Genomic DNA, 13,205 nt, shown 5'->3' on the forward strand with positions numbered 1-13,205 from the left:
CAACTAATAAGTGTCTGGGGCAGGTTTTGTACTCAGGTCTTATACTAAGTCTAAATATAGCACTCAATCCTCTGTGTCACTTAGCTATGAAAGACAGGGAGGGAGAAAAGGAAAGAGAGAAAAGAAGGAAGAGAAAAAGAGAGAGAGAGAGAGAGAGAGAGAGAGAGAGAGAGAGAGAGAGAGAGAAGAAAGAGGGGAAAAGAAAAAGGAAGGAAAGAAGAATGAATAAAAAAAGAAAAATGAGAGGGAGAGAGAAAAGGAGAGAAAGAAAAAGAAAGAAAAGTTAGGAAGGGAGGAAAAAAGAAAGGACAGAAAAAGGAGATAAACAAGGAAATAGTGAGAAAGAAAAGAAAAGAGGAAGGAAGGGAAGGAGGGAGAGAAAGGAAGAAGGGAGAGGAAGGAAGGAAGAAAAAAGAAAGAAAGAAAGAAAGAAAGGAAGGAGGAGGGAGGGAGGAATGAAGAGAGAAAGAAAGGAGGGAGAGTGGAAGGAAGGAAAGAAGGGAAGGAGGAAAGAAGGAAAGGAGGAAGGAAAAATAAAGAAACAAGAAACAAAGGAAGATGGGGAGGAAGAAAGAAGGAAAGAAGGAAGGATGATCATTAAGTAATCCCTAAGTTCCAGGATGGGAAAACTTCTGTATTTCAACCCCTCCTGCTGGCTCTGTATGTGTAGCCTAATCCTGTGTCCCTGTGTCCCTTAAGTCTCTGTGCCCTTGTGTTACCCTGTTCATGTGAACTCCCTGTGCGTGTGTCTCTGTATCCCGGGGTTTCTGTGGCCCGTCCCCATGTGGCTGCCCCCCATTTCCTCGTGCCTATGCATCCCCACACCCTAGGTCCGATTATCCCCATCTCCCACGTCCCTTTGTCCCTGTGCCCTGGCGGGTCCTGCGTCCCGTGCCTTCTGTCGCCGTGGTGCTGTGCCCCAGGCCAGAGGACCTGCCCTTTGTGTGAGAGTCGTGACTCCTGCCTTGCCCTGCGATCCCCTGAGACTTTGGCTGAGGCTGGGCTCCCAGGAGCGCTTGCCTGCCAGCCCTCCCTCCCTGCCTCCCTCCCTCAGCCCGCCCCTCTTTCCCTGGTTGCCCGGGTCCTCTGCAGCTGCAGAAGGCTGGGCTGGGGGTGGGGGTGGGTAATGAGCCTGCCCAGGCTGGTTAATGTCTAACCCAGCCCCAGCTCTCGTCCAGGACAGAAGCAGAGCAGGCTGGGATCCCTAGGACTGAGCAGCCCGGCTAGGCTCAGGGACCACCAGGTAACGGCCCCAGGTCCCGGCCCCCAGTCTGTGGAGAAAGGGGCAAGAGTCTGTACCCGTGGGCCGCCCTCCTGCCTTGCCCTCTGGGGCCTAGAGGAGGAGCAGAAGCCCCAGGTGCCTCCCTAGCTCTCGGCTATCCAGGATAGAACCAGTGTAGGGTAGTTCCTTCCCCCTGCCCTGGGCTGGAGAGGTGGGGGAGGGAGAGGGGAAGGAAGCCACTAGGCAGGGGGTGCCTCCAGGCCTAAGCCTCTGACGGGCCTCTTCCAAGCAGCCATCAGGAGGAAGCCCGGGAGAAGGCGGACTCTTGGACTTCCTGCCCAGCGGAAGGAGGACAGTGTGTGCTGGGGGGGCAGAGCATGGGCAATGACGGCTCTTCCTCCTCCCAGAGTCCCCTCTGTGGTGTAGAGGCTCCCAGCCCGGGCCTGGCACTGGAGGGGGACACCTCTGCCACAAGAACAGGGGCTCGTTGCAGCTAGACGCCCAGCTCAGGGCCCACAGTCTCTGCTTCCAAGCCAGCAGTGGGCCATGCAAACAAGAGTCAGATATACAAACATACACAAAGCTGCTGCCAGGCCTCCAGAGCCTCGGACTGGGGAATGGTGGGAGGGGCAGACCCACCCACGTGGGGTCTGCTCCCGTGCCCCCCGTGCTGTCTCTCAAGGGGCAGGTCCGGCCCACATTGCCCATGCCCCTCGGAGGGATGAAGGCAAGCCCCCAGGGGCCAGGAGGGGCATCCCCAGAGTCAAATGTTCTGTGGCAGAGAAGTTAAGGGCACTCCCACCTGCCCAATCAAGCCAGGGCATCCAGAGCTCAGGCCAAGGACCGCGAGGAAGGGGCTACTCACCCAGAGTCCCCAGGAGTCTCCAAAGGCCAGCTCAGACCGTCCCTCCTAGCCACCACTTTGTCTCCCACACTGGGAAGAAGTTTCTCCTGCAAGGCAAGAGAGGGACCCCCAAAAGCTCAAGCTGCCCACCTGTCACCTACCACTTGCCTTCCAGACCCACGAATCCTGAGGTAAGGCTCTTGGAGAGGGATAGGACCCCAGAGACAAGAACAAAGAATGAGGAAGACAAGATCTCAGGGTAGAGGAAGAGCCAGAGAATGTGGGCACAGGGGTGAGATGGGAGGCTGTGGGCATGGGTGAGATAGATATGGGCATAAGAGAGAGTGAGTTACAGGGGCGTAGAGGACATCTTATGGGGCAGAAGGAGTCATCAAGCATAAATAAAGCAGACATGAAGGTTGTAGACATAGGCAGGAACTGAAGGTTTGGGAGGTACAGAATGGCTCTGAGGGCATGGAGCAATGGGGCTGGGAAAGCAAGGGGGAGCTCTCAGGGCCAAGGAGAAATGAAGTTTGGGTATAGGGATTGGGGGTTGGTCAGGTGGGGCAATACAGACTCTGGGCAAAAGAGGGGTTGGGGTTTCTGGGCACTGAGGAAACGAGGTTTATGGGCACAGGATGTGTTTCTTTGTGGGTACTAGTAGAGAGTATGTATGAGCATAGGATCTGGAAATCAGGGGAACGGGTTATGTAGGCACAGCAAGAGATGGTCTCTGAGCAAAGAAATGGTATATGGCACAAAAGGGGACAGAATCTTTAGGCATGGGGGGGTGAATGGGCTCAGGGAAGGATGGGAACCTGTGGACAGCAAAGGAATGGTTAGATGTGCCCTTAGATGGAGGGAATCTGGGCACGGGAATGAAAAATTATATGGGGGTGGGGGGCAGTTAGGTAGCTCAGTGGAGAGAGCACTAGCCCTGAAGTCAGGAGGACCCGAGTTCAAATTTAACCTCAGACACTTAACACTTCCTGGTTGTGTGACCCTGGGCAAGTCACTTAACCCCAATTGCCTCAGCAAAAAAAAAAAAAAAAAAAAAAAAAAAATTATATGGGGGACTGGTTCTGTAGGCACAATAATATGGCACCTGTGAACCTATGAGAGAATGGGATCTTTGGGCATGGAAGGCTTGTATGGGGACACAGGAGATGTGGATGCAGGAAGGCTGGGACAGAAGGATACCAGTCTGCTTTCTTCACATCTCTTTCCTTCAGAGAGCTTCCTCCTTTCACCTTCAATCTCTCCTTCCTAGATTAGTTTTTTCCCTATTGCCTACAAAGATGCCCAAGTCTCTTCCATCTTTTAAAACCTTCATGTGGTGATGGATGTGGCTCTTTGCAATAATGAGGTGATTCAGGCCAGTTCCAATAAACTTGTGATGAAGAGAGCCATCCACATCCAGAAAGAAAACCACGGGGACTGAATGTAGATCACAACATAGTATTTTCACTTTTTGGTTGTTGTTGAGTTTTGCTTGTTTATTTTTTTCTCATTTATTTTTCTTTTTGATGTGATTTTTTTTGGGGGGTGCAACGTGATAAATGTGGAAATATGGTTAGAAGATTTGCATGTTTAATTTATACTGGATTACTTGCTGTCTAGGGAAGGGAGAGAGAGAGAAAATTTTGGAACACAAGATTTTGCAAGGGTGGATGTTGAAAATTAACTTTGCATGTATTTTGAAAAACACAAAGCTATGCATTTATGTTTTCTTTATCAGGTTTTTTCTTTCTAGCTAGATCCGATTTTCCTTGTACAGCAAGATAACTGTATAAACATGTATACATATATTGGATTTAACATATATTTTAACATATTTAACATGTATGGGGCTGCCTGCTATCTAGGGGAGGGGGTGGGGTAAGGAGGGGAAAATTTGGAACAGAAAGTTTTGCAAGGGGCAATGCTGAAAAATTACCCATGCATAAGCTTCCTAATTAAAAAGTATAATAAAAAAATACAAAGCTGTTATTAAAAAACAAAAACCTTCACTTGGTCTAAAGTGCCCTCAAGCTAGTATCCCTTTCCCATTAATAGAATCATCCATCTTCCATGAACCCAACAGCCTTCTCTCCATCCTCATCCTCTTTAGCTTCTTTATGGCATTTCTAGGGGCCATCATACCTTCCCTCCTGGACACTCTCTACTGGGTTTTCATGGCACTGCCTCTTCCTAGTTCTTCTCCTACCTTTCTGGATGATTCTCCACCTCCTATGCATTAAGGATGTTTTGGACCCACTTTTCTCTCTACACCGTCTCCCTTTGTGATGGGTACAGTGATCATTTCTATATAGAGAGCTATTTCTCCAGTGGCAATGTCCACCCTGCTCTCCATCTGCCTGCCACATGTCTCACGAGCTTCTCCAACTCAACATGTTCAAAACTGAACTCATTATTACCACCCACCCCTGCCCTTTCCCTCAGGGCAGCTAGGGGAAAAGAACCCAGGCCTGGGGTCAGGAAGACTCGGATTCCCTAATGTTAATCTGGCCTCAGACACCTAGTAGCTGTGTGATCGTGGGTAAGTCACTTTACCCTGTTTACTTCAGTTTCTTCATCTGTAAAACAAGCGGAAGAAGGAGATGGCAAACAATTCCAGTATCTTTGTCAAGAAAATCCCAAATGGGGTCACAAAGAGTTGGACACAACTTAAAAATGTCTAAACAACAACAGAAATCTTTTCACCCAAATCCAGTCCTTCTCCAGCCTTCCATGTCATCATGTTGGAATGAAATGAGCACTGGTTCTAGAATCAGATCCTTGCTACATGTGACCTTGGGCAAGTCCCTGGACCTCAATTTCCTCATATGTTGTTGTTTACAAAGCAATTAGGATCAAGTGACTTGCCTAGGGTCATACATTCTCAATTCTGTCTCCACAAAGCCTTGAGAATTCATTCCCTTATTTACAATTCCACAATCACCATCCTCCATCACCTCTCACCTGGACTATTGTAATTATCTCTTAATTGATCTCCCTGAAACCAGTCTCTCCCTTCCACTGTCTTTCTTCCACATAGATATCAAAATAATATTCTTCAGGTACAGGTTTCACTGTTTCATTCCCTTCCCCTCAAACCTTCAATGACTCCCTATTACTTCTAGGATAAAAATATCAACAGTCCAGACCTTCCATACTATTTTTAGACTATCTGCCCAGATTTATTTCTCGTTAGTCCTTTCATAAGTAATATGTCACACATGGGACCATTCACTGTTTCCCGAAATCCTTCTGCCACCTCATACAGATGGAATGCCCCCCCCCCCTCTGCCATGTCTAGAATTAAACTACTCCTTCTCTGCCTCCCTGAGCAGCCCTTCTCTTCTTTCAGGGCTGAGCTTAGGTGCCATCTTCCCCATGCAGCCTTCCCTGGATCCCACGGATTGAAAACATCCTCCTAGAACACTCGGCTCTCTCCTTTGCTTCCATACTTTGTATTTGATTCTCTGTACTTTGCAGCATATTTATCTGTGTGCATGCTCTATCTCTCCTCCAGGAGAACGTACGTGTCAGGAGGGCAGGGACAGTGTCACAGCTAAACTAGCACAAAGACCAGACTTTGAACAGAGTAACTAATTTTTTTTTTAAGAGCTTTTTATTTACAAGTTATATGCGTGGGTAATTTTACAGCATTGACAATTGACAAACCTTTTGTTCCAATTTTTCCCCTCCTTCCCCCCACTCCCTCCCCCAGATGGCAGGATGACCAATACATGTTAAATATGTTAAAGTATAAATTAAATACAAAATAAGTATATATGTCCAAATAGTTATTTTGCTGTACAAAAAGAATCGGACTTTGAAAAATTATACAAATAGCCTGTGAAGGAAATCAAAAATGCAGGCAGACAAAAATAGAGGGATTGGGAATTCTGTGTAATGGCTCACAGTCATCTCCCAGAGTTCTTTCGCTGGGTGTAGCTGGTTCAATTCATTACTGCTCTATTGGAACTGATTTGGTTCATCTCATTGCTGAGGATGGCCAGGTCCATCAGAATTGATCATCATATAGTATTGTTGTTGAGAACAGAGTAACTATTGAAGAAATATCTGTTGAGTGAATGAATGAATGACTTGTTGAATGAATGAATAGGGTCTTGAGCCTCAGAAAAGAATTTGAAGAGGATGGGGAGAGGATATAATCCCTAAATGGGAGGGGGGGACAGGGTCTCCTGGCATAGGAGGAGATAGGTTGTATGAGCATGGGAGAGATGTGTTATATATGCACTAGTAGGTCAGACAGATGTATCCAGAGTCTGTGGCAATTACAAGGAGCAACAATTGTGTGGACATGGTAGACTTGTCCATGCACAGGAAAAGGGGGCAGGAACTGTAGGCACCGGGCAGGGGGGCATGTGTTTCATGGGCCCAGTGGAGAGCAGTGAATGTGAATATGAGAGATGGGGTCTGTGGGTACAAGAGAGGTGGTTTCTGGGTCATGGGAGCACATGGGGCATAGAGACACAGCTAACAGGCAAGGGAGACTGTGAATGTGTAGGAGACAAACTGTGGGTTCCTAGAAGGACAAATGTGTGGGCAGAAGAGGAAACTGGACATGTGGACACAGAGAGATACATGCTCTATGGGTGCAGGAAGGACGAGGTTTGTGGGCACACCATAAGGGATGGACCTTATGGGCATTAAGAGTAGTTTTCTGTAGGCATGCAGATGGGCAGAATCAGTGAGCACAGGGTAAGGCTGAGGTTTTGGGATAGAGTTGGAATACAAGGTGTGGGACAAAAGTTGGGCACAGAGGGGAGAGATCTATAGACATAAAGGGAAATGGAATCTAAGGACAAGCAACAGAATGGATTCTGTGGGCACAGAAAAAGCCAGAGTTTGCAGGGTTTGTGGGTGCACGGACAATGAAGGCTTTGGGCAAAGAAGAATGGAGCACAGAAAAACATCCAGCAACAGTCTCTTGATGTAGGAGGGGATGGGAGTGGGGGAAAGGGGAAATCCGAGGGAGATCTTAGGCTTAGAGACTCAAGGCGTTAGAGGTGGGAGTGTAGAGGTCATTGAGGATAATGGTGTGGGCACAGGAAGGAGGAGGGTGGGTACCCAGGGGACATGGGCACTTGGGAAAGGAGGGATGGGGTCTCTGGGCAAAGCTGAGGGTGGTGTTTGTGGGCACAGCATGTGTACCTGGGATTGGGGGGATAATGGTGTGGACACAAGAAGGGAGGAGCGTGGGTACCCTGGAGACATGGACACTTGGGGAAAGGAGGGATGAGGTCTCTGGGCAAAGCTGAGGGTGGCGTTTGTGGGCACAGTAGTGTGCCTAGGATGGGATGAGTGAGGTATATAGGAAGTACCAGGGCAAAAGAGGATGAAGTCCCTGCACAAAGCTGGGAATGATGTTTGTGGGCACAGCATGTATACCTAGGATGGGGGGAGTGGGCTGTGCCAGGATAGGGGGGAATGAAGTTCCTGGCAAAGGTGAGGATGGTATTTGTGGGTTCAGATATTCAGTGCCCTCAAGAAGCTTACTATCTAACAGGAAGACAACCCACAAAAAGGCTGAGGGAGACATTAGATGTGGGGCCATGAAGTGATATATGAATATTTATCATTGTTGTTATTTTGAGGTGCAAAAGAGCTCTGTTCCACTTATTCAAGAACAGTGACTAATGCCAGATCTGGAGTTGGGGAAAGGGCAGTGAAGGTTCTGGAGTCCCTGGGGAGGCCCACCGCTGTGGTGTCTGGGACTGGCCCCACTTGGGTCTCCAAGACCCTCCACCCCTCCCTCCTTCTCCTTCTGCCTCAATAATACCTAGGCTCGGGGGCAGTGCCAACAGAGACCCAGGAAGATTGTGTTTGAAGATGAGCTTCCTGTCAAGACCCCTGGAATGATTCCTGGCCTGGCTCCACAGCCAGGCAGAGGCCCGAGTCTTCAGCCAGGGAAGGGCCCAAGTCCTCAGCCAGGCAAGGGCCCCACAGGGTCTGGTCCGACACATCACCCTGAGCACACTCCCCAGCCTCAGCTGGTACCTGACTACATTCTGTGAGTCTACCTTTTGAAGGACATCAGGAGAACATGAATGGGGGGGGAAACAGTGCGAGAGAGGAGAGGGAAGGATTTCTAGTCCCTGGGGTGGAAGTAGAAACATTGGGAGGGATTAAGGGACAACAAAGATCTCCAGGGGGAGATCCTAAGACTTTTGGGGAGGCATTGGAAAGTCCTTGGGCTGGAGTTATTGGAGGAACATGGGGGGTGAAGGGGATTTCAGGGGTCCCTGGAGAACAGTTATTTGGGAAAACATTCAAAGGATCGGGAAGTCCCCAAGCAAAGGGTTGTAAGGCAACTGGGTGTGGGGCTGAGGGGTACTTCCTCATGTACCCTATTTGTTTTATGTATTTAAATGTTTCCCTTGGTTCCTGTTTTGGGGTTCATAGTTTTCTGTCTGGGAACAGCTTCCACTTTTGTAAGATGGATGGGTGAGCCTTCCCCCTCCAGCCCTCAACCCCAGCTACTCCATCTCCTCCTCAAGGGCGGAGGCTGAGGACTTAGTTACTTGTGGGACAGCATCTTTCTATCTCTGTGTCTGTGTGTATATGAAGGGGAAGGAACCCAGGGTAAAGGTGCCAGAGTCTCACTGAGCCCGAGCTGGCTCACGGCCGACTCTGTGACCTTGGACAAGTCATCGCCCAGCTGTTCTGGCTCAGCACAGGCTTTGGCCCGGACTAAGCCCCCGGTGGGTGGGTTCCTCCCCTGGCAGGAGATACCCGGCAATCTCCAGCGCAGTGGAGAGGGGCCGCTACAAGGCTGTGTTTCAGGACCAGCACGCCGAGTACCTGAAGCTCCACCAGGAGGTGGCCACGGCCACGGCCAAGTTCCAGGAGCTGGAGGCTCTGCTGGCTACTTTGCCCCGGCCAGGGCCCAAGGTCAGTGCCCACGCTTTCCAGCTCCCCCTAACTCCCTCTTTGCTCCCAAAGACCCTGGGCTCCGAGCCCCGCCGTTCCCCTCCTAACTCCAGTCTGCCCCCTCCAAGGAGCCCCCTTGGATTCACCCCATGACTCACTCTAAAGGTAGAGGACAAAAAACAGGCATGTGACCCCTCCCGTGGAAAACCCTTTTGAGGGAAGGCCCAGCCCTTCCCCTCGAGAGCCCCTGATCTGGGGCAGAGGGATACTTCTTACCTCAGGGAGCACCCAGCCTAAAGGGAAAAGAGGGGGACACTCACAAGGCCGTCTGGTCCAGACAGGGACTACCTGTAGGCTGGGCTTGGGCAGCAGTGGGCAGGGAGGAAGGGTACGGCTTGGGGGAGGAGGGGGGATGGGCTAAAGAACTTGGCCTTCCCTTTGGTGGGGGAGGTCAAAGTGGGGATCTGGCCTGACCAGGAATCCTGTCTGAGAAGCTTGTGGGGACTGGACAGGGCTGGGCCTTCCTGTGCAGTGGGAGGGAAGAGGGCAGGGGAGCAGGTGGGAGATCAAAACAAATCCTACTTCCTTCCCAGAGGAGACATCGCCCAGAACTGAGGAGGAGGAGAGTTCAGGAGAGTGGGGAGAGAAATCTGGGGGGCCAGTACTTGGGCTCAGGCCTGAGGGAGTCCTGGGCACTTGGGGGCCTGTGGCAGAGCTTGAGTCCTTGGGGACCCCAGTATTTGGTCTGGGCCTTTGGGGACAGCCCCTCTGTGGGGGTCCTGAGCACTTGGGGGCCTATGGCAGAGTTTGAGTCCTTGGGGACCCCAGTCTTTGGTCTGGGCCTTTGGGGCCAGCCCCTCAGAGAGGGTCCTGAGCATTCAGGGGCCTATGGCAGAGCTTGAGTCCTTGGGGGCCCCAGTATCTGGTCTGGGCCTTTGGAGCCAACCCCTCAGAGGGGGTCCTGTGCACTCAGGGGCCTATGGCAGAGCTTGGGGGGCCCAGTCTTTGGTCTGGGCCTTTGAGGCCAGCCCCCACCCCGTGGGGGTCCTGGCACTTCCAATGTGTGCTGGGCAGCAGAGGCTTTCATGTAGCGGGGAGGAAGGGCGGGAATGGGGAGCTAGGCAGGGGGCCATCCTCTGAGCCCGCCCTGGAAGGGAGGAGGGAGCCTGGTGCAGACATGAGCCAGAAGCACATGTACTTGCCCAGTCACAGCAGGCCCTTCCCCTCCTCTCTCCTCTACTGTCCCCCAAGCAACCTCAGGCTTGATCTCCAGGCTCAGGGCCTTTGCCCTGGCTGTGCCTCATGTCTGGAATGAGCACCCCCGCCCCCCATTCTAGGCTCCCTTGGCCTGCCAAGGCGGCTTTCTTGGGAGACCTTTCCCATCTCCTCTGGACATATCTTGTTTGTGTATTGCCTCCCACAGTAGGAAAAGAGTTCCTTGAGGGCAGGTCTTTTCCCTCTCCGTGACTCTCCAGGGCTTAGCATAGAACCCAAAGCCAGCAGGTGCTTAATAAAAAGTACTTGTTGGCTGGCGGGAGGGTTAGGCCCCCACCCAGGCCACCCCAGCAGCCCAGGAAGTCTTGCTTTGTCCACAGAGAAAGGCCCGGAGACATGGAGGCCCCATCAATCCGATCTGGCCTCTGGGAGGCAGTTAGGGAGAAGTACTGCTGTGAGCAGAAAATATTTGATGACTTGAAAGTCAAAGGCAGACAAGTGGGTGAGGGTGTCCACTCAACTCAGACTCAGCTCTCCATCTCCCTTCTTCCCCTGCACCAGCAAGAAGCCCGGCTTGCCTGGGTCCGGAGAGAATTTGAGAGGAAGAAAAGGGTGAGTGAATGATTCCTAGAACCTTTACCAACACTACAAAACTCTCTACTCCTGCTTCTAGCCCTCCCTCAACATCCCTTCCCAAAGGCCCTACTGGAAGTCATTCCTCTCTCCCCTTGCCATCCTAAGATCCAAGGACCAAAGAAATTAAATAGAACTTCATACTCTCCCATTTTACAGATGGTAAAACTAAATCAGTCTTAGGGCAAGGAAACTGATTTGGCCCTTGAGAGAGAATATGATATTTCCTCAGGCAGGATCTCTTTCCTGTTGCCCTGGAAATATAAAAACTAAGTCTTATGGTAACAGATGTCCCCGGGAGTCTCTGGACACCCCAAATAAGGGAAGGAAGGATAAGGCTCAGCCTATGGAGAGGAAAAGTTTGGAGACAGAAGTAAAACCTCCCCACCTCCAGTTCTGGGGCCAACCCCTGAAGACCTGAACAATGAGAGCATAGGATTTTAGATCATTTTATTTTGTGACCTCACTTTGTAAATACTGGGGTTCTGTATAAAAGAGAACCCCAATTATGGAGAGGCCGGGTGACTGTTCAGACTCCTCTTGGGCCAATCTAGGCAGGCTCCCTGAAGGAAACGAGGTTGGGGAGCTGTTTTGATCAGGAAGTTAAGAGTTTAGTGAATTGGAAGAAGGAAGCAGAAGAGGGGAGAAGGCAGACATAAATAGACCTTTTTAAAAAATAGAAATAAATTGAATTGCTATGGCAGTAATAAGGCTCAAAGCTAGACTGAAAGAAGCACTTTCCCAGGCTAAGCCGTTGGCCACAAGGTTTTCTTCTCTCTCTCCTATGGCAGGACCCAGTTTTCCTGGAGAAGCAGGCCCGCTGTGACTACTTGAAGAGAAAATTGAGGCACCTCAAAGCACAAATCCAGAAATATGATGAGAAAGATTCCCAGGATGGCTCCATTTATTTCTGAACGGATATTGCCCATGCCCAGGCAGAGACAGCTCCAGTAGATGGGACAGATGAGATGCAAGGGACTCTATAGTCCTTCTTCACCCATGAAGAAGGGAGCTGCCTTAGCTAGGGCTGACACTAGTATTTGTCACTGAGAACAGACCTATCTCAGCCTCCACCCCCACCTTAGGGGAATATCAGTATTTGGAAAATGAATTTTGGGTATAAATGTCACTAAGTAGCCTATCCATTGGTGGTGCACCCATGGGCTGGGGAAGAAATACCTAGAGAGAAGAAGCTTCTGAGAAGAGGCAGCAACGGGACAGTTAGACTGGGAGTCAAGGCCCTGGAGGGCCATTGATTTAGCCCAATCCTGGGCAAAGCTTTTCTCCTTCACTTTTTTCTTCTCTCATTCATTTCATTCATTCTGTTCAAAATGGAGTATTAGGAGAGATACATGAACTATGTGGTCTCTGAAGTCCCAAATCCAGCCCAAAAATTCTATATTCTAGCACAGGGGTCCTCAAACTTTTTAAATAGGGGGCCAGTTCACTGTCCCTCAGACTATTGGAGGGCCAGATTATAGTAAAAAACAAAAACTTTGTTTTGTGGGCCTTTAAATAAAGAAACTCATAGCCCTGGGTGAAGGGGATAAACGTCCTCAGCTACTGCATCTGGCCCACAGTTTGAGGACCCCTGTAAGGATTTTCCCTCTAGTCTCCAAAATTCTGTGTTCTATGGAACTTCCTAATCCAGACATTCTCTTACTCTAAGGTCTCTCCCAGTTCCAATATTCTGTGTTCTAAGGTCTCTCCCAACCCTGAAATTCTGCATTTGAAGGTTCCTCCCAGCTCTGTCATTCTGTGTTCTAAGGGCCCTACCTGCTCTGTCATTCTGTTTTAAAGTGTCTCTCAACTCCAACGTTCTCTATTCTAAGTGTTCTCTTACCCCTGATATTTTCTGTTCTAAGGATCCTCTTAACCCATATATTTCCTGTTCTAAGTGTCTCAGCTCTTATGTTCCATGTTCTAAGGGGTCGCCCAGATCTGGCTCTTTGCATTCCATATTCCAAGAAGGCATTAAGTTACAATGGATACAGTTCTGGACTAGAAATCAGGAAGACTTGGGTCCAAATTGCTTCTCTGACTTTTCCCAGTTGTTTGACCAGAATATAGTGAGGAGGCCTCAGGTTCCTCATCCATAAAATGGTGATAATCATAATTATACATGTGTTACCTACCTCATTGGGCCACTTGAGATTCAAATGAGTTAATGTTTGCAAAGTAATTTTTAATGTCTTAAAGTTCTCCAAAAATAAATGTCCATTATTATTATAATTATTAACATCATTATCATTACTATATTTATCACTGCCACAAAAGCCATATTGCTTCCAAATATAATATGAACACCTGATCACTTCAACCCAATGCCGCTCAGAACTCCAACTAAACTCCAGCAATCCACCAAACTCAGCCTGCCGTAATAACGATTGCGAGCATCCATCCCAACTT

At 49.6% G+C, this 13,205-nt stretch overlaps 1 protein-coding gene across 1 annotated transcript; it reads left to right on the forward strand.

Annotated features, from left to right (window-relative positions):
- Positions 1-1,074: 1,074 nt before the first annotated feature.
- Positions 1,075-12,275, forward strand: OCEL1 (occludin/ELL domain containing 1). The gene is made up of 5 exons (XM_031947988.1): positions 1,075-2,257; positions 7,862-8,088; positions 8,804-8,969; positions 10,725-10,775; positions 11,588-12,275. Exons 1-5 carry the CDS (start codon positions 1,769-1,771, stop codon positions 11,708-11,710), a joined length of 1,056 nt encoding a protein of 351 aa, XP_031803848.1. The 5' UTR covers positions 1,075-1,768; the 3' UTR covers positions 11,711-12,275.
- Positions 12,276-13,205: the final 930 nt, after the last annotated feature.

Source organism: Sarcophilus harrisii, chromosome 1, assembly GCF_902635505.1.
Source record: "Sarcophilus harrisii chromosome 1, mSarHar1.11, whole genome shotgun sequence".
In the NCBI taxonomy this organism is placed as follows: domain Eukaryota; kingdom Metazoa; phylum Chordata; class Mammalia; order Dasyuromorphia; family Dasyuridae; genus Sarcophilus; species Sarcophilus harrisii.